Here is a 24,157-nt window from a genome sequence, read left to right on the forward strand (position 1 = left end):
CAGCACACCCCTTTGCATGCACGAGGATAAGCGCTACAGTGAATGTTTTGAATGTATTACTTGGTCCAATATATGTCCCCAACCTGTACACGAGAAGAGTTGGTAGTTTGTGGTTGTGCCACGAATCTAGCAAAATAAAGAGGACTGACACAAGGTAAACTCCCATTCACAGACAGGTCAGTCAATCGCAACATTAGCCAGACCATAAGATGACCGAGGCCTTAATCAATAAACAAATCTGGATAATGTTCTTAAGAGGAGACTCCTTGAAAAGCAGGACCGAGGTCAAGTTGCAATATGCTACTTAGTAGAAAAAATGATGACGAGAAAAGCCAGTGCAATTAAGGCAGTACCCAATGGTCAGGTATTTATAAACAATCCGACTAGAAAAATCATGAGTCTATAAAACAATCCCTCCCAAAATGTGTTGAATACATGGTTTACCTTTCTAAAGTGGTTATGCAAGGAGTGCAGATAAGCAATCTTAAATATATCGGAGCGAACGAGAAAACAACACAGGGGGTATTTTACCTCACACAGTGGCCTGAAGTCTAACTCAATGAGCACCCTGACTCAAAGGGCCTTTGTAAACTAACTGTCTCTTACAAATGAGCCCATAAGTCTCCCATACAGCATATGTCACTGCCTAAAAAATATATTTGAATTAACAGAAAAGATAACTGCTTGGATAAAAGAATACTCTCAAATCACACACCCAATCGCTGCTGGACTTTAATGGTAGCTTCTCTAAAGAGACTTATCAACAGATAAACGTGACCCGTGGAGACCTCATCAAGCACAAGCCTGAACCATGAATATTCATCACAGAGGCAGGTTTTGGCACAATTCTATGTTAAACCAATGCAGCAAAATACACAGGCTGCACTTACTGTCTTGCTCTGCACCCTTTAAGAATGCCCCAATGGCTCCCAGGTAGCCTTCATGTCTGAGGAACAGGGCCTGCACCTCTCCCTGTAATAAAGAAGAGTGGGAGTGGTTATAATCGGGAGCATTTAAGTTACAAAATAGCACTTGCTCATAGAATGTACAATGCCAGAACGCAGATGTAGTTGGCAAACAAATCGCATCATGCCTTACCACAGGGTCTCACAATTCTGGAATAAAGTAAAGCAGGACAACAGGACTTCATAACAGCTAGTTAATTTGGCAAATGGAGGATGTGCAACCAGTGTTGACTAGAGCTGTCAAGTTTCCCAGTTCCCTCTTTGGGAGACAGGCCTGCTTTCCCCATTAAATGCTGGAACATGTATGTCCATATTTACAATGGGAAAAACCAAATTGCAAGTCCCAGCAAGCAATAAATAACAAGAAAAATAAAAATAAAAAAATAAAAAATATATCAGGAATGGCTTGGTCACGCACGGAACTAGGAAACTTGAAAGCCAAGGTCGACATGTGTGAATGACGAATCCGAGTGATTTGCCCGCGGCTGAAAGTAGCGCGGCCAAACCGTTCGCATGAGAAAGGTGCGAACCACCAAAAGTTTGCACCTTTCTCATGCGAACACACATACGTTTTCACGCACACACAACACACCCAGAACACCCCCCACCCACACCCCCAACATAAACAAACCCCACTTACCTTGCCTTCACGCTAGGTTCCTGCAGCGCCTGTACCCTTTCACTTCTGTGATCAGGAACCCGCGCTGCAGGGTCCTTTACGGAAGGCTGCGGGGGTATCCCCCGCAGCCCCTGCTCACTATACCATAAAGTATAGTGAGCGAGGCGATGCGGGGACATCCCCGAAGCCCCCGTTTTTTTTTTCCCAATGCTACCACCAAAGGTTCGAACTTTTGGTGGTAGCATTTTTAGAACAAATGGTCATTGCGACCATTTGTTTACGGTAAAATTGGCCTAAACCGTGAATGACAACTTCCTGGACACTGACGGCAAGACACCAAACTCTTTGGTAGCTGCCATTACCCAGCCACTCTCAAATGTGGTTTTAGGCTGTGTGTTTGCTGCACAACGGGTGCTTCCTTAGCCAAGAAAGGTGGTCTGGGGCTAAACTATCCAGATGGCAACGCAGCTCGGAGAGCCAATTGCCCATCGAGAAGAGGATACTCTTAAAAATCTAGGTGTGTCATGCACCGTACCTTCTATAAGCAGGGTGCAGAATAGATCCAGGCTAAATTCCCCCGCTATGCGTCGTCTCGTCCTCTGCGGTCTCACTCTGCTCTTCTGGTCTCTGTCCCTCGCGTTAGACTTTCTCGCATTGGCGGACATGCATTTTCAGTGACAGCTGCTAAAGCCTGGAACAGCCTTCCATTGTCTCTTCGAGGTCGATGATCATCTGTCCTTCCGCCAAGCCCTTAAGACTTATCTCTACTAGATTCCTGCTTACTGCTGCTTGCCTCTTGCTCTAGCTAGCGCCATGATGCCCCTGGGCGTACGTGCGCTTTAGAAACAAATATAACATAACTGGCTAATCGATTCGTTTTTCATTACAGTATAAGTTGGGTCGAGGCTCAAGGCAATTATTGCCTTGATCGGGGCTTGTCAGAGTAGTAGTTCACAATTCTTTAAGAGCAGTGAGAGGATGGAAGAATAGAGCCCACTGACCATGGTTTCAACATAGAAAGTATACTTGTGAGGCATCTGGATGGTGGTGGCACTGAACCCAATGCATGAGAATAGCATCTGGAAGGGCCATGTGTCGTCTAGGTGTGTGTTATGTGCCTTTGCTCCAGAACTTAAGAAAAGCTGTGCCTGAGGAAGCTTTAATGAGGGTATTGACTCCAAATTTCTAATTGGAAGGTTGTTTTCAATTGGTTCTGTGACCTCCAAAAAAGGATGATCTACAATGTCTTTAGTATTTTACTTTGCGTTGGCCAGGTAACCAGACTCATGAGGTTTCTGCACGCAGGATCTAATTATATGCTTCTAGCAGGCCTCAGAATGTGCACCCACCACTAGCTAGGTGCAAGGAGTACTCGACTTGATTAGGAAACAGAGTGCTGCGTGCATGTGGAGACAAGAGTGCAAGTGGCTTTATGCTTGCAACGGGAATACCCCCTCTCCCTTGATTGTAGCATTGCATTACACAGAATTGACCATGTAATTAACAATGTTTACGCAAAGTGTCATACATAAGAACAACTGACATGGCATTGTGATCAATTAGAACTTTAGAAGTTCACCTGTGCAACAATAGAATATGGAGGGTTGCCGTTATAGTCCGAGGCGTAGCCAGGAGTTTCTAACAAATGGGGTTTGAAACTAATGTAGTTGGGCCCACCGCAGTGACATTAACATCTGTAAATGCCCCCACAACAATGCTGAGTGGGCATTTAGAGATTTTGGGTGGGCCTTGCCCGCTCTGGCCCTACCCTGCCTACGCCTCTGGTTATAGTGACAAGTAACGAGAACGCTTGTCAAAATCGATAGTTTGTGTGTAAAATGTTCTTGTTGGGACCTCGAAGACCTCTGAACAACCTGCCACTCACTGAGTGGATGAATTAAATATCTGCTTTGAATTTCAGGCATCACTTCAGTCGAAACATCTCTACTATTACATTAAGTTATTGGTAGAGTACAACACAACAACATCCCGTTAATCTAACAAGAGCGTCCATGGTGGCCATTTTCCTACCCATTACAAACATTGTTTTACTTGGACGTTCTGGTGGGCGTTCAGAAGTGCAGAGAAGGGAGAAGGCCATTTTAGCGAGTAAGGGGCCGGTTGACCCTGAATGTAAACAAAGTCAGCACCTGATGTTTTCAATTATTTTTTATTCATACATATTGTCTAGGCTGGTTTCAGGAGGGAGGGTGGGTACAATGCGTTTAACTATTACCCAGTAAAATAGTCCTGTGGCTTATATAGGTTGAAAATCACATGGCAGAATATTACAAGTCGCTAATTTGTAACGTAAAAAGACATTGAAAGAGTATCCCTATCCTACATTTACAGGTACTAAAGATCCTTCCTGAGTCAACATCCTCAGATTGTTTAATTTTCTGACATGATTCGAACAGCCTAATTTAAGTAAAGCACGAGTGTGTGTTCCAGCTCCCATATGGGGATGCTGGAAAGGTGAATGTGACGCTAAACAGACACACAGATCATTACTGGGTAACTAATGTCAGACGTCTGAGGATTGTGAATATGTTCACATGCTGTGCATAAACTAGTTAGCATTACCAGATGAAGGTGATGGATGAGCTGAAGGAACAGTGGACAATAAATGCTTAAGTACAGTCGGTCTCACATGAGCGTCTGATCTCGCTTGTCTCCACACACTCGTGTGTTGTGAATATGTGCACTGAACTCCAAGTAGCTGCTTTGCAAATTGAGTCCAACTGATGTTTGCAATGAAAGCTAAAAATATGTCCCCGTACTGACAGTAAGTGGTTTGTTGTGCCAATGTGTAGCAGAGTTGAATACACCTTGCTAGAGATCTTGCAATGGTAGATTTAGTGACTGGACCCTCCTCTCTTCCGGTTTCAAAAGACCCAACGAAGCAACTAGCTTTGCACAGTAATGTCTTTTGTCTAGAGAGAACATGACTGCTTTGCACACATCAAGTGTGACAGTGCCTTCTCCCGTTTTCATGTTTTGTAAGGAAGCGGGTCATTCTATAGCCCGATTAACATGAACTTTTGAAATTAATATTGGTGGAAAATGGGGGCGACCTTTGTAAATTGTGACAAAAGGTTTGTCTGAGAGTGATTAAAGTTTATTTCCCCTTCAGTATTGATAAGACTGCAACGAGGAAAGCCACTTTGTGAGGTTTAGAGCAGCCTTGTGCACAAGCTCTTTGGGGGAATCCATACGTCTGAGCAAGACTATTCCAATCCCAGCCTACGTTTTAGCCCCTTTCATGACGGCTTTCACCACTGGCAACTTCCACCAAGACACCTGCTGGTGAACTCTCCAATGGATCAATTGGTTTCTTTTTGCGCTATATAACAAACCACTTCCATTTGTTGAAATAGCAATGTCTTGAGTTTGATTTTCAAGCATGAAATAATACGTCTTCTTCGAGCCCAAATCTAAACCTTTAACATTTCTATGAACTTTGCTCCCCTCTGATCCTATTTGACATTACCATTAGCTTTGTACCTAAAGTACAAAACCTATTTTACTGGCAACAGGATCTGAATTTGAAAGAGCAAATTAACCAATTGCTGAAATCTTGTTTTTATAAGCTGTGGCTACTACGAAGATTCCACTTTCAGCGACAGAAGTTACCTTTCAGCTGTGGTGGGATCCCCATATAAATTCAAACATTATTGTAACTAGTTCTGTGACATGCATTACTTACCATAATAGCATTTCTGATGATTGTTATCTGCTTAGATTCAGTGCATTCAGTCTGAAAGTTAGTGATAATTGCAGAGTATAGCATCTTTCTTTCGAGGATCAAAAGGTGATGTCGATTTGGGCGTGCCTGTAACAATATCCCTAACGCGATGTGTAGGATCCCCAAAATCCTTCACGCGTTACGGTCCCCCGATTGTGTTTTTTCTGCTGTGAGGGAGCCTTATGACTAACGTGAGTGAGTACAAAGAGTGAGAGGTGCAAGTGGGGAAGAAGGGTGGGTGCATGTGAATCTAAGCAGATACAATTATCAGAAATGCTATTACAGGAAGTAATGCATGTCTTCGGATGCTTGTTAATCTGCTTAGACTCACATGCTGTGCATAGTCTAGCGAGCAGTACCCAGAGATGGTGGTGGGATATGTGAAGGAATAGTAGCAGCAAAGATGTCTTCGCACTGCTTGTCCCACCTGAGAGACAGACCTAGAGTGTGTATCTAGGCAGCATTGTTGTGTAAACGTGTGTACAGAACTCCAGGTTGCTGCTTTGCAAATGGACTCGAGAGGAACATTTGCAAACAATGCTATGGAAGCCCCCGTGCCCAGAGTAGAGTGTGCTCTAGGCTTGAGGGGTAGATCTCTCTTGGCAAGGGTGTAGCACAGTGTGATGCAGTTTACGATCAACTTAGAGATGGCTGATTTAGAGACTCTACCAGCTGCCACTGAAACGAAGAACTGGTTTGTCTTTCTTACTGGCTTTGTTTTATCCAGATAATAAATTACTGCTCTCCTCACATCAAGTGTGTGGAGGCTTCTTTCTGCCACGTTAGTGGGGTTCTGGAAAAAGGTGGGTAGTTCTATTAATTGGTTCACATGGAACTTTGAAATAAATGCAGACGCAAACTGTGGATGAGTGCCCAGGACCACTTTATCCTTGTAAATCGTGAGAAATGGGTCTTGAACTGAAAGGGCCTGCAGTTCACTAACTCTTCTTATTGATGTAACTGCCACCAGGAAGGCAGTCTTCTAAGTGAGTGCTTTAAGGTTAGCCTTATGCACATGTTCAAAGGGATGTCCCGTTAGCCTAGTCAATACAACATTCAGGTCCCATCCGGGAGCTCGGTTGGAGATCGAGGGATGACGTCTCTTAACCCACTCCATAAAAGCCTTGATCACTAAGGTTTTCCACCACAAAACCTTCTTTTGGGACATGGTGTAAGGTGGAAGTGAAGCTAAGTGGACCTTTAAGGAATTGAAAACCAGGCCTGAGTCTGGAAGGTGAGTCAGGTACAGGACAATATCTGAGGGTGGGCAGTCAATAGGATTGATGCTTTTGGTATTGCACCAGATGACGAAGCATTTCCATTTGTTGGAGTAGCAATGTCTGGTGTTAGGTTTTCGTACTTCCCTAAGTATGTCCATGATTCTTTGAGGAAGTTGGAGGTGTCCGAACTCTATGACCTCAGGAGCCAGGCTGTTAAGTTGAGAGTTTCCGGGCATGGATCAAGTATCTCTCCCCTGTCTTGTGAAAGCATGTTGTACGGGCATGGCAGCTTCTTTGCAAGTGCGACTGACCTTGCCATTAGGTGAGAGAACCAGGGTTGGTGGGGCCACCAGAATCATTGTGACTGGTTCCTTGTGCACTATCTTGAGTAGGGGAGTCAAGGGAGGGGGGGGAAGCATAGACACATTTCCTTGACCATGCTATCCAGAGACTGTTCCCCTTGGAGCGGTTCTGCGGGTACCTGGAGGCGTGATCTAGGCATTGCGCGTTCTCAAGAATTGTGAACAAGGCAATCTCTGGGAAGCCCCAGTCTGCGAAGATGTTGAAAACAATGTCTGCCTCCAACTGCCATTCGTACTCTAGGGGTAGTGGGAAATCTCTGCTGAGCACGTCTGCCAGAAGATGGAGTTCCCCTGTTGTATTTGAGAGCCCACTTCCATATGTTCTGAGACAGTTTGGATAACCCTAGAGAGTGAGTGCCCCCCCGTTTGTTCAGGTAATACATGGCCGTGGTACTGTCCGTGAGGACTAGGACTGTTTTCCCCTGGAGGTATGTTTGGGATGCCTTCAGGGCCTTGAATACTGCTAGCAGTTCCAACGGGTTTATGTGGTAGCTTGCTACCGCTGGTGACCACACTCTGTGCGCCGTCTAATGAAGGTGGTGAGCCCCCACCCCATTAGAGATGCGCCCGTGGTGAGAGTGGCTTCTACTGCGGGGGTGGTGAAGGTCTTCCCCTGCAAGAGGTTCTCCCTTGACCTCCACTGCAGAGACTGAACGAGGGCTGCTGAGACAACCAATAGATCATCCCATTGTCCGCTAGCCTGTCACCATTGGCTAAAGAGCCACTCTTGCATGGGGCGCATGCGCAGACGTGTGTGTGGGACTAGATAAATGCATGATGCCATCATCCCTAACAGTCGCATGCCCTTGCGTATGGTCACCTCGCAATTGGCTACATAGTGAGGGATCTGGAACAGCATGTTTTGAACCCTCTCAGAGGGGAAGACAAGTCCGTCTGTGGTTCGAAATAGAGCCCCAGAAATTGATTTGGCTGGGGTCTAGACTGGACTTTTTCTCGTTGATTGAGAATCCCAGACTGAAGAGGAGATCAACTGTCTTCTGGGTATTTGAAAGGCATGTTCTGTATGAATCCCCTGTTATTAGCCAGTCATCGAGGTAAGGGTAGACTAGAATTGACTGCCTGTGCAGGTGAGCCGCTACTACCGTCAGTACCTTCGTAAACACCCTTGGGGCTGAGGCAATACCGAAGTGGAGAACTTTGACTGATAGTGCTTGTTCTCCATCATGAACCTTAGGTACTTCCTAGGCGCTGGCAACACTGAAATATGAAAGTATGCATCTTTCATATCCAATGTTGCCATGTAATCCCCCTGCGTCAGAGGGTTTGCTTCCTGCAATGTTGTCATTCTGAACTTTTGTGGCTTGACACATTTGTTCGCTGGGCACAACTCTAATACAGGGCGCATGGTGAGATCCTTTTTGGTACAAGGAAGTACCCTGAATAAATACCCTTGTTTATCTGATGAATGAGGACGACTTCTATGGCACCCTTTTCTTTAAGAATCTGTACCTCCTCCAGCGGAATCTGCAGGTGTGCTGGCAATAGGCGTCTGTCTTGGAGGATGGTATTGCGGTGGCCAGTGGAACTCGATACATTAACCGCGGGTGCCAGTATTGAGCACCCACTGGTCTGAGGTGACCCTTTCCCATGCGTGAAGAAAAGACAAACATCCCCCGACCGGGGAGGTATGGGAGGGAACCCAGACTGGCGAGTCATTTGGGAGTGGATCCCAAGGAGCCTCTTGGGGTGGAATTTCTGCCCCTGCCTTTGACTCTTCGCTGTCCCCTCTGCTAGTATTGACTGGTGCCAGCTGCGCCTTGTGTAGAGGACCATGATGTGCCTCATGTGCCATACTGGTTGTGTGGATATCTGGAGAAAGACCCGAGTTACCTCCCCGCTGCTGGTAAGGCCTAGCAATGATCCGACTTCGAGACTTAAAGAGTCTCATGCTCTTTCTTCGCTGTCTCCAAGGCATCATCCACAGTCTTGACAAACACATTTGTGGCTTCCACTGGTGTGTTTATTAAGGAGGCCTGCATCTCTGGCCTAAAACCTGAGTTCTTAAACCAGGCGTGCCTTATTTCTCATGCTGACATTCTTTGTAAACCAACCCCAAAACCTAACCCCCACCCCGTCCACACCCCAAACACACTCCCACCCCCCTACTTACCTTTCACATCAACGCGCAGTGTCCCTGCGACGCTGGTATCCTTTCACTTCTGTGATCCGGAACCGGCGCCACAGGGTCCTCTTTTTTTTTTGGTCGGGCAGCTGTGGGGCTGTCCCCCAAAACCCCGCTCACTATACTCTAAGGCAGTGGTCTTCAAACTTTTTTGGCCTGGGCCCCCCGAGCAAAGTTTGGGCAGGCCGGGCCCTCCCCCCCCAAAAGTGCCAGATGGACAGTATGTAGAAATCACTATGAACTTTTGCGTGCCGTCACCGCACCCTACTCCCAGTACAGATCCTGGGCTCTCCCCACCCTACTCCCACCACTATCCCAGTGCTGCCGCCCATCCTGCTCCCACCACAGTCCCATAACACAAGCATACACACATCCATACACATTTAAATAAAAAATAAATCTCCATAAACGTACCTTCTGCAGGGGCCTGCGCGTGGTTGCTAAAATGCCCGCTCCAGGTTGCTCTCCCCGTATGTGCGAGGAGGCGCAGGAGCACCCCCTCGCACATACATACATGCAGTGCCCCAACCAGCATTTCCAATGAGCTATGCAAGGCTGGCGAAGCAAAACACCCCCAGCGTTGCATGGCTCAGTGATCATGTGCGGCTGGGGAAATGAACTGTCAAAGGCAAACAGAGTTTCCCTTTGACAGTTCAGCCAGCTCAGGAGCACTCCCTCAGCTGGAAAAAGCAGCTGAGGGAGTGCTCAGTGTTTCACTGGGCTGGCTCCTCAGCTCCTCCATAATGGGTGATGTGGCCAGTGGGTGGACGCCCCCTCACCCATTATGGATGAGCCGGCAGGATTGGACTGGCCTATAGGGCAATAGGGCGATGACCGTACCAAATGTAAAATGCTAGTGTAGTCAAAATGGGCCACTTTTTTGGCCAATGTGGGCCAGTTTGAGGAGTTACTTCACTATGCAGCTAGTAGTTTTGACCATTGTTGCAGAATAATTATTCTTTAAATATCACAATTTGTTTACATTTGAACAAAAAACAACCCCTTGGGTACTATTCAAACAGTCTGTGACTAAAGGACTGAATATCCATTTGCAACTGCTGGCCATTTTTTCATTGGTGCCTAAGACCGTTTTATGGTCCAGTCTGACCATGTGAGCTGCCCTTTCCCATTTCCTCCAATCTAAAAAAAATAAATAAAAATAAAAAAAAAAAAAACAAATATTTTTTACATTTCATGCTGGGCTCTGGCGCCCCCGTCCCCCTGGGGCCCACAGTTTGAAGACCTCTGCTGTAAGGTATGGTGAGCGGGGTGTTGCGGGGGACACCTCTGCAGCCTTTTTTTCTTTTTTTTTTCCAGGTCAGCTGCAGGGGTGTCCCCCGCAACCCCTCGCTCACTATACTTAGTTGCAGGGGACGGATCTGCATGAAATTACCAAATACAAAAGTCCGACCTCCAAGTCGGATTTATTTTTCTCCTTTTTTCACAAATATATATGTGGGGGGGGGAACCCCCCACAGTCCCCCACCTTACCCCTATATATTTTTATTCACTTTACCACACCCCCCCACATGTATATATGCAGAAAATTGGGGGTCAGACTTTTGGGGGTCGGACTTTTGGCATTAGGTAATTTCGTACAATACCGTGGGGGACAACCCTGCAGCCATCGCAGCCTTTGTTTTTCTTTCTTTTACCTCCCCCACCAAAACATACATACCACAAAAGGTTCAAACTTTTTGTAGTTTGAACTTTTGGTGGTATGTATTTTAGGTCTTTTGGTGGGGTAGGTAAATTGGATTCAGTCATTTCGGGCGTGCTTCAGAAGTACATAGTGGTACCCCAGCCCTCTTCCTGGCGGTAGTTACAACCAGGGAGTCTGGAGTGGCATGCCCTCGGATTTATAAAGGGTCAGAAGGAGAGGGGTAAAACCATTTTTCCACTCGAGGGTTCACAGCCCTTGTAAGGGAAGGGGACAGCAAGGATGGTGTGAGGCGTTTTTTGATGGAATTTAACAAGGGGATAGTCTGACTCATGGGAGGTTTCTCCTTCAGGATGTCTTCCACAAAGTCAGTATCCTGAACAGCTTCTTGTGTAACAATTTGGAAATGTTCTCCAGCCCTTTTCAAGATTGCTTTAAAAGCCATCTGATCATCAATAGGTGATGCTCACCTCTGTGGACGTGAGGAGAGAGGGCCAGACAAAGGGTGTTTGGGCCGGCGTATGAGTGGGGGGAAAGCCAAGATGCTTTCTCTACAGACTGATATGTACCCCAATCTGGGCAGGGGTCAGGTATGTATTGGCCAAAAGGGATCGTCATCCTGGCCATAGGGATCCTCGTAGACCTCTTCAGGTTCAGAGAGTTCAAATATTCTTCCTGCGGAGTATGACTTGAAAGCCTCTGCACCTTTGGTAAGGTAGGGCAGGTATCCTCCTCCCTAGGTCTCTTAGGGGTTATGAACCTTTCAGAGAAGTCCACTAACTGTGAAAGTTTATCCATATAGCTCTCAAACCTCACTCTGGTCAGAGAGATGAACCATATGGGTCGGGGGGGGGGGTGGCTCTCCAGGAGGACAGGAGTCCTTAGAATGAAGGGAATTGTCAGACAGAGTCTTAGAGAGGGGCTGGGACCCATCCGAACACTCCTCTCGACAAGAGGATGAGCTTTTTGGCCTATTTGCCGACAAAACAATATTTGCCAGACTCTTGCGTAGCTCCATTGGATGAGAGGGAGACTGCGGCGCACCTACAGACGTCGTCGTGGGTTTTTGGGGCTGATGCACTCTTAGGCAGCGCCCAGGTGTTTTTTTGAAGAGATGCCCTTATGGCTGGAATGCCCAGACGCATGCCGCTTCGGCGGTTGCAGGTAGGGTGGCTAATCTTGAGGATCGTAGGGGCCATTGAAACTTTTGACTGGCCTGTTAGCGTCTGCTGCTTCCTCGACGTATCCGTCGAGGGAGCCCGTGGGGTTGATCCACTTCGACCAATGCGCCAGTCGCACAAAGCCATAGACTTCTTTGGTGAAGGGGTCCACGAAGCAGCCGTCGAGATGTTAAGTCGAAGATTAGATGACCACCGATCGTGGGACAAAGGAATTATGAAATAGCAATATAACTCTTTTGAGCTCCGCATTTGGCAACCAACTAGTGGGCGGGAAAACACAATCTGAGGGACCTCTACGCATGAGGGATTTTGGGTATACTACACATCAAGTTAGGGATAGTGTTACATGCACGCCAATGTTGATGTGAAGGACCGTTATTATAGCTTCCCAAAGAGGACGGAGCCTGCCTACTTCGCAGGCTTCGTCCCACAGGGTCATCAAGTGAGGAATTAGGAGCTGTTTAAAGCGTTTGTAGATTTCTACTGGGAGGCCGTCCAAGCCTGGGGACTTGCCAGATGACAGCGAGTCGATAGCCTCCGAGAGTTTCTCAGTAGTGAACGGCCTCTCAAGAGAGCTATTAGTCTCATAAGAGAGGACCGAGAGGGGAAGGCTGTCTAGGTAGGCGTCGATCTCGGCTGTAGGTGTACTCTCATTTTCTGAATAAAGGGCTTCATAGAAAGCCAGGAACTCTGTTGATATCCTGGGGGAGTGTGCCATCGGCTCTCTCAATAGCAGGGATGTTGGGAGATCCAAACTCACGGCGGATGAGTCTGGCTAAGATTCGGCCTGGTTGCTCGCCCTCCCCATATTTTCTCGCTAGCTGGGGGTTGTCGAGAAATTTCACCTCGCGTTCCGCATGAGCTTGAACCTTATCTAGTTCTGCACCCAAGGACGCTAGGATCTCTGCAGGTTGATGGAGAGCGTATTGAGAATCGAGTGAAGCAAGAGCCGACTTGCTTTTTCGGATGTCTCCTCAGATCACTCTCAGAATACCGATTTCCTTAGAGATGGTGATACCCCTGATGTAGGCTTTAAATGTCTCCCACAGGGTGGATTGTGTAAAGACCGAATTAGTGTTGATTTCGAAGAAGTCTTCAATCGCAGTCTCTAGTTCTGAGGCAAAGGCTGTATCGAGCAGGGAATGTGGTTTCATTTTCCACCCCAGAGTTCTTTTGTAGTCTGGGACCCAGCAAAGAGAGATCGTTACAGGGGAGTGGTCAGAAAGGGTTCTATGTAGGATTGACTGCTGTGAGACGTTTCTTATCAGTATGTCCGATATCAGCCATCTGTCGATTCTAGAATGCGAGTCATGGACTGAAGGAGTATGTTCGGGACTCGGGGTATAACAGTTGCAATGCGTCTATGATAGCCAGCCGGGGAAGAGATGACAGAATGGTATTGGCTGCTCTAGAGAGTTGGCGGGGTCTGGAGCCCGATCTGTCAAGGTCTACATCTAGTATTGTGTTGAGGTCACTCCCCCCACAGTATCGGTACCATAGGGAAGCTGGCTAAGAGAGAGGCTAAGTGAAGGTAAAATTCAGGGTCATCCACATTGGGACCATAGATGTTCAATAACACCAGCTCTATTTTGTAGGACACCATGGAGCAGTGCATATCTCCCTAGTGGGTCTGTCTGTGAGGATTTACAAGTAAATTTGAGGCTTCTATGGATCAGGGTCATAACCCCCCCCCCCATCCCCGACTCTGGGTAGAATAGTTGGTATAATATGTTTGGGGACCCCACCCCTTGGCAAACATTTCACAGTGTTCAGCACATGTGCGTTGCTTGAAGAACTAGGATTTTTACCCCATGGCGTTCAGCGTGTAATTGTAACTGTCGCATTTTCCTATAATTACACAGCCCCCACACATTCAAGCTCATGAGTATTACATTATCGTCGCCCATTAGAGTAGGAGCACTGGATAGACTTTGAACTTCGGAGGGATAGCAACCTAGGGCCTAGAGCCCAGGATAGGCAAGCAGGCAGCAGTGTGACCGACCTGGCATTGTCTAGCACTCCGCCCTCTTTGTGAACATCAAGCCTTTTTTAACATGACACCCGTCCCAACCCACCCCCACCCACCCACCCACACACACCCCTCCCCCAATCAGAGGAATAACAACCCCGTAACCAAATGACCAGATCCAAACCAATGGCATCAAAGCCTGGGGGCCTGTGTGCTGGCCTGGCGGCGATGCTCCTGGCTGGGGGCACATTAAGGATAGATCAGATGCATTGGAACCATTAACATGAAGAATACATAGGATCTTATGACGGGGAGATCAAAACGTCATAAGGCCATAGTAAGCGGTAAGCGCATAACATACGGATGGATCTCCTACGCCCATGGGTCGGGGTACGCCCCTCCCGATAGGTGTCCAAACATGTAAAAAAAAGTCAACAGAATGATGTGGCCATGAAAGGTTAACCAGGGACGTGCTCGTCTATGAATTTGGAGGCTTCTTCCGGGATCGTGAAAAAGAAAACCTGGTTAGAGTGTTCAATTCGCAGCTTGGCAGGATACAGCATGGAGTATTTGACCTGCAGGTCACGCAGTCTTTTCTCAACTGCCAGGAAGGTTTTGCATTCCTGTTGAACCGCAATTGAGAAATCAGAGTATAGATGGATCCTAGAGGACCCCAGCAAAAGTTCCCCTTTGGCTCTCGCAGTCCTGAGGAGGGCATCTCGATCACGAAAGTTCAGAACCCTGGCTATGAAGGGGCACGGGGCGCGCCGGTTCTGGGTTTTGCTGATAAAGTTCGATGGGCTCTTTCTATTGCGAACTGAGGTGAGAGGCTAGGTGAGCCGAGAAGTGCGAGTAGAGTGCGCTCTAAATAGTCTTCCATGGGTTCCTTGATACTATCCTCGGGGACCCCAATTATGCAAAGGTTATTGCGTCTGGAGCGCGATTCGAGGTCCTCATTTTTTTTGGCAACATCCAGCACACGTCTAGACAAGGAGGAGACTTCCGCTCGGAGAGTGCCCAAGTCGTCCTCCGTGACGCCAACCCTCATCTCAATTTCAGCTACTCGGCTGTCGGTTTTCTCAATGTGTGCTTTGATGAAGGATATGGAGCCATTCATATCATCCAGCTTGGAATGCAGAGTGGTGAACCCTTCGCGGATATACTCCATTTTCTGTGAGTCTATAGTGTGGAGGAGTCGAGGTGGTGGGTTCAGGCTCCGGCACCTCCTCTGCTTGTCTAGGCGGTGTCTTAGTAAACATGTTGATGGAGCACTGTTTTTACCCCCCTGCGCCTTTAGTCATGGTGGGAATTGGGTGCAGGCCTGCAGACCCAGGAAACCAGTATATGAGGAGAGCGTGCGAGATAAAGGGAGGACCGGAGGTAATGGGCGAGAGGGTGAGCGAGGGTGACCACAGAGGGCCAAACCGGGCCTGATTGGCCTGAAGGACCTTGGCCCCTTAGCAATGCGTGGGAGCCCAGAATATGCAGCGATGGGCCCGGTCGACAGCCCGCGTCACCAAATCATGCAGTAAGTGTGGAGGTGCACAGGGGGCCCAGAGACGGGAATGTCAGGAAGAACCAGTCCAGCAACGTTCAGAATTAGGGTGCAGGACCAAGAGAGCCGAAGCGAGTCGTGGAAATGCTGTGGTCCAAAGGCTTTGTGGATTCGGATGTGCCGGAGAAGGCGCCCCCAAGCAACAGTGGGGCGTCAGGTAGTCCAGGTTGGAGGAGGCTTGGGGGAGGGTCGCTGGTTGGTTAAGGCGACAAGGGCTGGCTAAAGTTCAGTTAGTGCATCCGGGGTTGCTGATAAGCAGCTGTTCAGTGTGTAGAGAAAGGACACTTCAGCGAGCGTCTCCTGGGGTGCAGGGCGAGTGGATAATGTATGTAGTTTAAGTTGTGAGCGTCTTGTCCAGTTCACCCCAGACACTGCGCCCAGGTGGCCACTCCGTTGAGGTCCGCAAGGCAGAAGAACTGCTGCTGAGTGAGGGCTGAAGACGCCCCAGGGGTCCAGAGCTCTCTATCTCAGTTCCTATCAGAGCCACCTATATCAGGGCCAATGCTGAGGGATAGAGTCCTTCACTGATGCAGTAATTCAAGTTAGAATGAGGTTGTAAGAACTCTGAACGCTCAAGTGGGTTGTGTTCCCCGACGTAGCATAGGTATTGGGATGTCGACTATTCGCTGCATCAGGATATTGATGACCGTACTGTTATGCCCCCTATGGCTCGAGTCAATGGTTTGCACGGCTTATGGAGCCCGAGCCCCTGCTCAGCCGCGGTAGATATGTTGACTAGGACCACGATTGTATATTTACTGTTTTTACCATTGTTATTTATTCCCCTTGTGGCACCTCGATGCTGTTGTATAGGCACCTTACAAATGCTCAATAAAATAAATAAATGGGTTCTAGTCAGGACTTCTATAGTGGTGTCCCCTCTGTACATCAACCCATGATTCAAAAAGAAAAAAGGTGCTCCTTTCTCACAGCCTTCTCGTTCTGTGTTGATTTATAGGAAGGCGTCAGGTAATAGTGGGTTATTCCTATGGGCAAAGGCTAGGTCGGGAAGAGTTTCTGGCTCTTCCAAACCATTTGGGGCTTGGGTTTTTGTGTGGTGTCAGGTGTTTCATCAGCATCCCCAACGGCTCGGGTACCTTGTTCTGTTAATTCCTTTACCCTAGGAAACATTGCTCTTTCGAGTATCCCATGTGCACTTTTATCCCCGGCTAGCACATCAATTCCAAACCTCCACGCTAACCCCGACTTAGGAGCCAACCTGATTTATGTCTGTGGGGGTGGAATCAAGACCAGATCAGTGGGTATCAGTTTCACTTGGGGGAATAACTTCTTCCCTAGTACAGCAGATGTCAAAACCAATTGAACCTTCTGAGGAGTCTGACGCTTTGGACTTAATTTCTTGAATTTTAGTGTTCCCCAACTTGTATCGGTTGAGCCACATTCCCACTACTGACACCATTTGTGAAGGCATCAAGAAACAGACAACTGTGTAAAAACATGGGTCAGAAACTTAATCAAATAAGAGGAGGTCGGGAAAATGCCTAGCTTGCCTTATGCTAAGGTGGGATTTCGCGACCCAACTAAAACTAAGGAGAGTGTCAGGAAGTCCAAAGCAAATACCGGTTTGTGTCCAAAACCTATACTTGCCCTCACAACTACTTGACTATAATGTGTAGGGATGTCTGCATAAAAATGAAAAGTGTTCCATTAAAACTTCAGAGCTCCTTGCAGCTCGTTGCGGGAAAAGCTATTTTCCCTTCCCCAAGATTCAGGATGATTCACTTTGTCAAAAATAGGGTTTACCTTCCCCACACTTTCAAGTCTCCCAATGTTCTAAAAACCAATATAGTTCCTACGGATACTTCTGAGCTTTCTGGCAGCTTTGCCTTTCCTCAGTTTCACCAATATCACAAAAGTTCAATTCAATAATATCAAATCACCCAAGTTTCTCCTTGAGAGTCAAACACAAGCTTATGGGTGAAATAGGTGGCTTTTCCTTTAGGTGGGTGTATTCGGGCTAGGCACAGTTGTCAGACGACACAGTGTACCCATCACAGGTCACGCAACCAACACCCCTTACTTGCTTCTTTCTCCACAGTTACATTGCCACTGTTTCAGCTTCACAGTGGTCTTGGATGTTCCTCTTGATACTCTCTAAAGACTTGTTTTGCCACCTATACTTGTTATACATTCAGAAATTCTTAAGGCTTTTACCATTGCTTATTCTTTCAGTATGCACAGTTCTTTATATTCTTCTGCCACTTGCCAATGCTGGTTTTCTTCAATGTATACAGTGCACAGTTCCTTTGTATCAGGGAATATCACACTTGCTTTCTTTTGCTTTGGTATTCAAAACATAAGGCTTGATTTCACTCCATTCAAGCACATTACATAAATTGGGAATTTGCACGCTGCCATTGGCGTTTCCACACTTTTCAAATACTTCACTTCCTCCAGCTCTTTCCTGGCTTTTTCAATTTCATATGATTCACAGTTTGGTATTCACAAATCCGTCTATTCACTTTTCTTAGCCTTCAAGATATAGCCTTTAAGATAGCGTATCGTCAAAAGTATTTCCTTCAAACTGGACCGGCATTCACAGTGCCTAAACGGTCCCTGGCGAGCGGCCCAACCTGCACAGAACACGCGGTTTACCCCACAGCATCATAGAGTCATTCAAACTCCTTTGACTCACCAGGTACGCGGTCTCGGGGTACTGCTCTTCACAATGGCAGGCTATCTGTGGCTGTCGGTGCTCCCGGCTCGGCACACCTGGGTTACAGGATCTCTGCCACCCAGGGTCAACGTAGAAGGAGTCCCTCCGACTCCAGGAGGGTTGCAGGCCAGTTCCATCACCGGAGACCTTTCCCGCTTCTGCAGCTCGTGGCCACGGACACGTGTCTCACTGGTCTTTCCTCCGGCTTCTGCAAGCGTTCCACAGCTGATCTCATTAGCCTCACCTGAGCAGGCCATTTATACCAGGTCCCAGGTGCAGGCAATGTTCTTTGGCTAAGTAACGGTCATGGTGCTCGGCATCCCTCTTTCTAGTCCAAGTACCAGGATGGGGTTTGTGAATGTCAGTGTTAATAAAAAGAGAATGTATAACTCTGGGTTATCTTTTCCTCAACTCAGTACCTGATTGAGGTTTATTGGGAGAGTGTTTTCTGGAATAATAGGGTAGAGCTTGATAATACCCTATAAAGGCTTGGGGAATGTTTGACTACTTGTGAAAGGGAAATGGGGGTTAACCTGTCTCACCCAAGGGTGCCTCCTCCCCACTCCCAAAGTCTCTCCCACCTACGTGATCCTCCCTTGCATATCCACCACCAGGGACAGGATCAGAAAGTGACTGCCTTGCCCAGTCTAGCTGGGAGTTGGATATATTGGGGAAAGAAGGGAGGACGCCCTCAGATTCCTCACAAACCCCGCAAATTGAAAAAGTGAGTCAACAAAACTTTATAAATCATCTTCATGACAGTACATGGCAGGCTAGTGAACCAGGTCTGTTCAGCGAACTGAATAGAGAAATACAGGTATGGGGCCCACACAAATAAAAGCAAGAGAAAGCCAAGTCCTCTTCCTCGTGGCAGCACTTTGCAAGCCAGAGAGCCAAGTGGGCTATTGTGAGGAATACTGGGTCGAGGGCCATATTGGTGCATGAACGGTATTAGCATAATTGACCAAAAACAATTGACCTAAAACATTTAATTGAATTGTTAAAACCTTTTTTTTTGGTCAAATTTTATTAAATATATATATGGGGGTGGGCAAGGGTATAGATTAGGTTGAGGGGAAGTGGGAGGGGTTGTGGGGGGCCTCCCCCCGCATTTTCGACTGAAAAAAAGGTCAAATAAATTGGAACAGATGTGATTAGGTCAAATGTTTTAGGTCAAATAGACCCAAACCGCATGAACTGTATTGCTGAGAAACCGAAGGGTAAAACAAAGGAAACCGGGGGAAGGGAGTCATTCCCCTTGGGTTCAGTGGAGTGTGAAGTTGACTGTGACACCAATATACCAGGAGAAGGGAGTCATTCTCCGGGTAGGGCTAAATCTACAAAAGAATGCCAAGAACCCTGGTGAAGGTAAGTCCTTCACCAAGGTTAAAGAGAATCCACAATCAAGAGAAGCGAGGCATTCTCTTGACAACTGAGAAAGCTGACAGCGGAACCTTCAACCAGGGGAAGGGACTCATTCCCCCTGGTAGGACAAGTATTGTGCTGGGAACATTTGATCCAGGGGAAGGGAGTTATTCCCCTGGAGTAATGAAAGAGAGAACCTTCTTATACATAGTGTTAAAGGATTGGCCATCTTATGTGTGAAGTACTGGGATCATGACAGGGAAGTCATTCCCCCCTGGAAAAGAACTTGTAAGGCAAATCACAACCAGTAACTGTGATATCCACTCCAGGAGAAGGAAGTTATTCTCCTGGACCAAGAACATTGGTGCAACCTTTTGTTGAGTTATAAGTGTAAGGGACAAAGATAGGGACTTTTGCCACAGGACGGTGCACTCCAAGTTAGGACATTCTGACAACCCCCTTAGTATTCAGTTTGTGGCAGGGAAACCCATCTTCGTGAAAGGAAAGGTTAGGTTTTCCATTTATTTTCCTAGCTAATAAAGGTCTAGAGCAATCACTGTGCCACCAGTATGTCAGTCTCCTCCTTCTGCACCCTTACACTTGATCCAAAAGGTTGCTCTGAAGTGTGGATGGTATTGGTGGTGTACAAAAGAGGTTGTTGGGGGTTCCTTGATGGAATGAGAGCCCTTATCCCGGAGAGTCGAGTGTCTCCCTGTGTGGTCCCGCTTATTGCCACCCCTTGAAGGAATGTTGGGTGGCGGGTTCACCTCCCCCAGCCTCACAAGGAAAGGCAGAGACTCTGCAATTAATCAGAACTGGTTAAGTTTGAACTGAAATTTGCTCATGGGTTTTAAAAGGTTTCATGCTCTTTTTTGTGCATCTATCGACTTCCCAAATAGAAGTTAGTCTTTCCAATCGAATGTCAAACTAGCTTGTGTTTTAAGTTCAAATTGTGTTCCTCACAACCAGGCATGTCTTGACTTCTGCCATTCCTGCCACCTGGTGTCCCACAGCCTCTGCTGTGTCCAATGCACCGTTTATCACTGCATTTGCAGATTGCCGGAACTTTTGTTCTATACCATAAACATGTATTTGGGAGATCTTTAAGAAGAGCAATGTGCCCTCATAAATGGCCATTAAGAAAGTGGCATTAGCCATCCGCACAATACACGCAGGTGATGGGACCATCTTTCGACCAAGGGCGTATACATATTTTTCTCTTTCTGGAGGGTAGGCGGGATTCGCAAGTGGTAATGCTGCCTTTTTCCCTTTTGTAACAGTGAATCAGGTGTAGGGTATCCCTTGACATATAGTGGGTCTGAATGAGAGAATTTATATTTCTTGCTAATGCACATATTTACAATTCTGTTCGATGCAGTGTTTCAAAAAGAGGTGGTGCAATCCATTTAATGGATTGAATAGGACATTGTTGTGTTCGCAAGTGTCCTCAATAAAGGCTGTCTTCCTCAGAAGCTTGTGTTTTCATGCCAAATTCAGCAGCTACTATATTTAGCAGTGAAGGGTAAGCAAAGTGATCCTTGGTAGGTACGTTATTTAGAGGGGCTCCTATACGGTCGGATCCAAGGAATGGCTATGTGGATCCAAATGATGATCTCATCCAGGAATGTCTCATCGCCCCATTCTTTCTTTTCATGGTCTTCTTTGTCCTCTGGGTCGTTAAGGTGGGTAATTCAGTCTGTAAGGTTACTTGTGTTTGTGCCATGTTCTCTTTATGCATTTTCTACTTAGATAGCAAACATGCATAGAGTTGGCAAAGGTATCCTACACAAAGCTGCATCTGAAATACTCGGTACACATTTGTATCTTTGGCACAACGCTGCCAGGTGTGCGCTTGGGCTTTCTCCCTATTTTGGATGTGCAGGTTATGGGTGTCCAGTTAAAGTACCTAAATCAAAAGGATTGAATGCCAAAGGTGAGTGCATTCGACCGAAAACAAAAGGATTGAATTTTTTTTTAAATGTATATATTTTTCTGCTGTAGTTTAGCTTAAAAAAGGTGTTTTTACACCAAAAACGGTGGTTTGGGGGGAGAGACCCCCCCCAAAAAAAAAAAAGTGATCCTTTTTTTCTGTCGAATTGACTTGACCCTTTTGTCATTCAACCCTTTTGAGTCGATACTATAACCTATAACACAGGTTATGCAGTTGTGGGGTGGTCAGGAAAATATGTCTTAACCTGGCTGGAAGCTGGTCCTCTGGAGATGAGTTCGACTGACAGAACGGTCCTTTGATGAGAGATCAGGGTCAGTCTCATCCTCTTGCCTTTGTTCCATGACTTACAAACCCCTTCAGAGGCGGCGGCCTTATCCTGCTCCAATTCGGCATTGGATTACAAAGGCAGCTCAGTGCTTTACTCAACCCTCCTTTGCCATCTTTGTTTTGAATTGCTTAAATGCCAAGCATGTGTCTTCTGCACAGCCTTCGCTCAAAAGGTGTATATCCCTGCAAGGGAAGTTGGTGTTCCACTCATGGTGGAATTAAACAGATTACCATGAGTCAAAGTGGAACGAAGTTAGGTGTGTGGCACAGTAAAGGCGTTCTCAATGTTCGTCAACTATTTACCCTCACACCTTGTTAGGGAGTTTTGCAAAAGTCCACTAAAGGTAGGACTTACACTTGGGGCACGTGGTTTACAACTCTTAGTATAGGAATGAACCACACAAGTATGTTGGTAGCAATGGCTGAGCAGCCAGGCTCATCTTAGGAGGAAGGAAGGGCTGTAGGAAGGTACAAGCAGCTTAGAGCATACACATAGTCCAAAGAAACACGGACACCCTAGAAATATATAACACAATAGTAGTATATTCACTAAATAAAAGATAACTCTTTAGAAAGGCAAATACTATAACATATAGTAGGCACAATAGCATAACCAGTGCAGTATTCACAGTAAGTAAACTTTCAAATAGCTGTTTCAGGAAAGAATGCATGAAACAAAATCAACATGAAAAAAGGTAAGTCATGGGGGCGTGGCTAGGAGCCAGCGCGGACGGCATGGCTTCCTGAGAGCTTCGACTGGCCCAATGCTCCGTAATGATATGCGCTGAATTCGAAGGGTAGGAGATCGGAGGTGGTCCTGCAGCTATCGCGCCAGGAGATTCCTGAATTGAAGCTATTTTAGCAGACTTTTCACGGGTTCGATCAGGAGGACCCCGGCTCCCAAAATGGGTGCCGTACTATGCAGCCGCAAGGAAGCGCCGACACAATGAAGAGTGTTGGGCGCCGTTGCAAGCACGCCGGAGCCGCATTGCACCACCTCACCTCACCTGAAATGAACATCGCCGACGGGAAGACCTTCGACCCACGAGAGCAGTGACCTCCCGCGGTGCAAGGGCATCGAGGACGCAGGCTACGTGGAGGCTCGCAGCAGGAAGCCGCCTGGACCTTGCCCGGCACCCAGCGGAGAGCGACCGCGCCTCGGACTGCGGAGGCGCGGTGGAGAGGCAGCAAGGTGGGAGGTCGCTCCAAGCCCTGCGCCAGGCAGGGGGCAGTTAATAGCCAGCCAGCGAGGGCGGGAGGCCCAACAGCAGCGGGGCACGGGCTCCGTCCGGGACACCTGAGGCAGCCCAGAGGAACGAAGCCAGCATCCGGTGAAGGCGCGCTGGCCGGAGTGGAGAACCCGAGCCGGGAGGCGCTGCCAGTGGCCACCAGGCATCGCAGCTGCCCGGAAACAAGCAGGTGAGGAGCAGGGAGGGGAAGACAACCGGCCCAGCTCCGGAAAGACAGCTGGCCACAACCCAAGCACCCTTAACTTTAGCCCCAGTCAGCCCTGACATCAACCCTAGGGGGGCCCACCACGAGCCCAGGCGGCGTGGCAGGGACAGGAGGCTCCCAGTCAGTGTGGAGGCCTGAGGCAGGCCGGCAATAAGCCATCGGAGGCTAAAGAAAGCCAATCTAGCCATCGGGGTACCCAGCATTCTAAAGCGAAGCAGGCGCTCATAGTCTGGACCCAGGCCATAGCTATACAGGAATCACCATGTCTAAAAGTGGGAAGGCCACTAAGCAAGGGGATATCTCTGCCCTCTTGGCCAATGCAACCATGGATAAGGCCAGAAATATCTTCCCTCCAACGGAGCCACCTGACAATGGCGAGCCCGCACTAGTTGAGTCGGGGTCCAGCCCATCGCAAGCAGCCACGAAGGCCGACCTCCAGGACCTGTTATCAGCTTTAACCAGGGAAATTCAAAAGGGGACCGAAGAGGTTACTAAGAAAATCAATGCCTTGGACAAAAGGATGGGTGAAGTGGAACACCGAACTGCCGGGCTGGAATCAAGTCTGCGAGCAAAAATTTGAAAACGAGCGGGACAGAGATAGAATCTCCGCCCTCAAAAGCAGATGCAATGTTCTTGAAGCAAAACAAGAGGATTTCGAAAATCGCTTGCGGAGGAACAACATTCGCATTAGAGGGGTGCCCACCTCGATCGCAGACGCAGACTTGAAAGCCTACGTGATGGAGCTCTTCCGCTTTATCATCACCCTCCCTGATAATTCGCCTCTGGAGCTGGATCGGGTGCATAGGACAAGCCCTAGGAAAGCATCTAAATTCCCCCCGGATGTGCTGGCTAGAATACATTTCTTTCAAGTAAAGGAAGATATAATGCATGAAGCAAGGCAGCTGCAGCAGATCACCTTCCGGGGTTCGACCCAAACTTTATATCAGGACCTGGCGAATTTGA

General features: G+C 47.6%; 1 protein-coding gene across 1 annotated transcript in view; it reads right to left on the reverse strand.

Annotated features, from left to right (window-relative positions):
• The window catches only part of PANK4 (pantothenate kinase 4 (inactive)), a 751,790-nt gene that overhangs the window by 318,102 nt on the left and 409,531 nt on the right, over window positions 1-24,157 (reverse strand). The window contains exon 8 of the mRNA XM_069610204.1: window positions 891-972. Coding sequence (XP_069466305.1) covers window positions 891-972 — 82 coding nt within the window. The remainder of the gene's footprint in view (window positions 1-890; window positions 973-24,157) is intronic.

The sequence above is a fragment of the Ambystoma mexicanum genome, chromosome 8, assembly GCF_040938575.1.
Source record: "Ambystoma mexicanum isolate Mex_15411 chromosome 8, UKY_AmexF1_1, whole genome shotgun sequence".
In the NCBI taxonomy this organism is placed as follows: Eukaryota; Metazoa; Chordata; class Amphibia; order Caudata; family Ambystomatidae; genus Ambystoma; species Ambystoma mexicanum.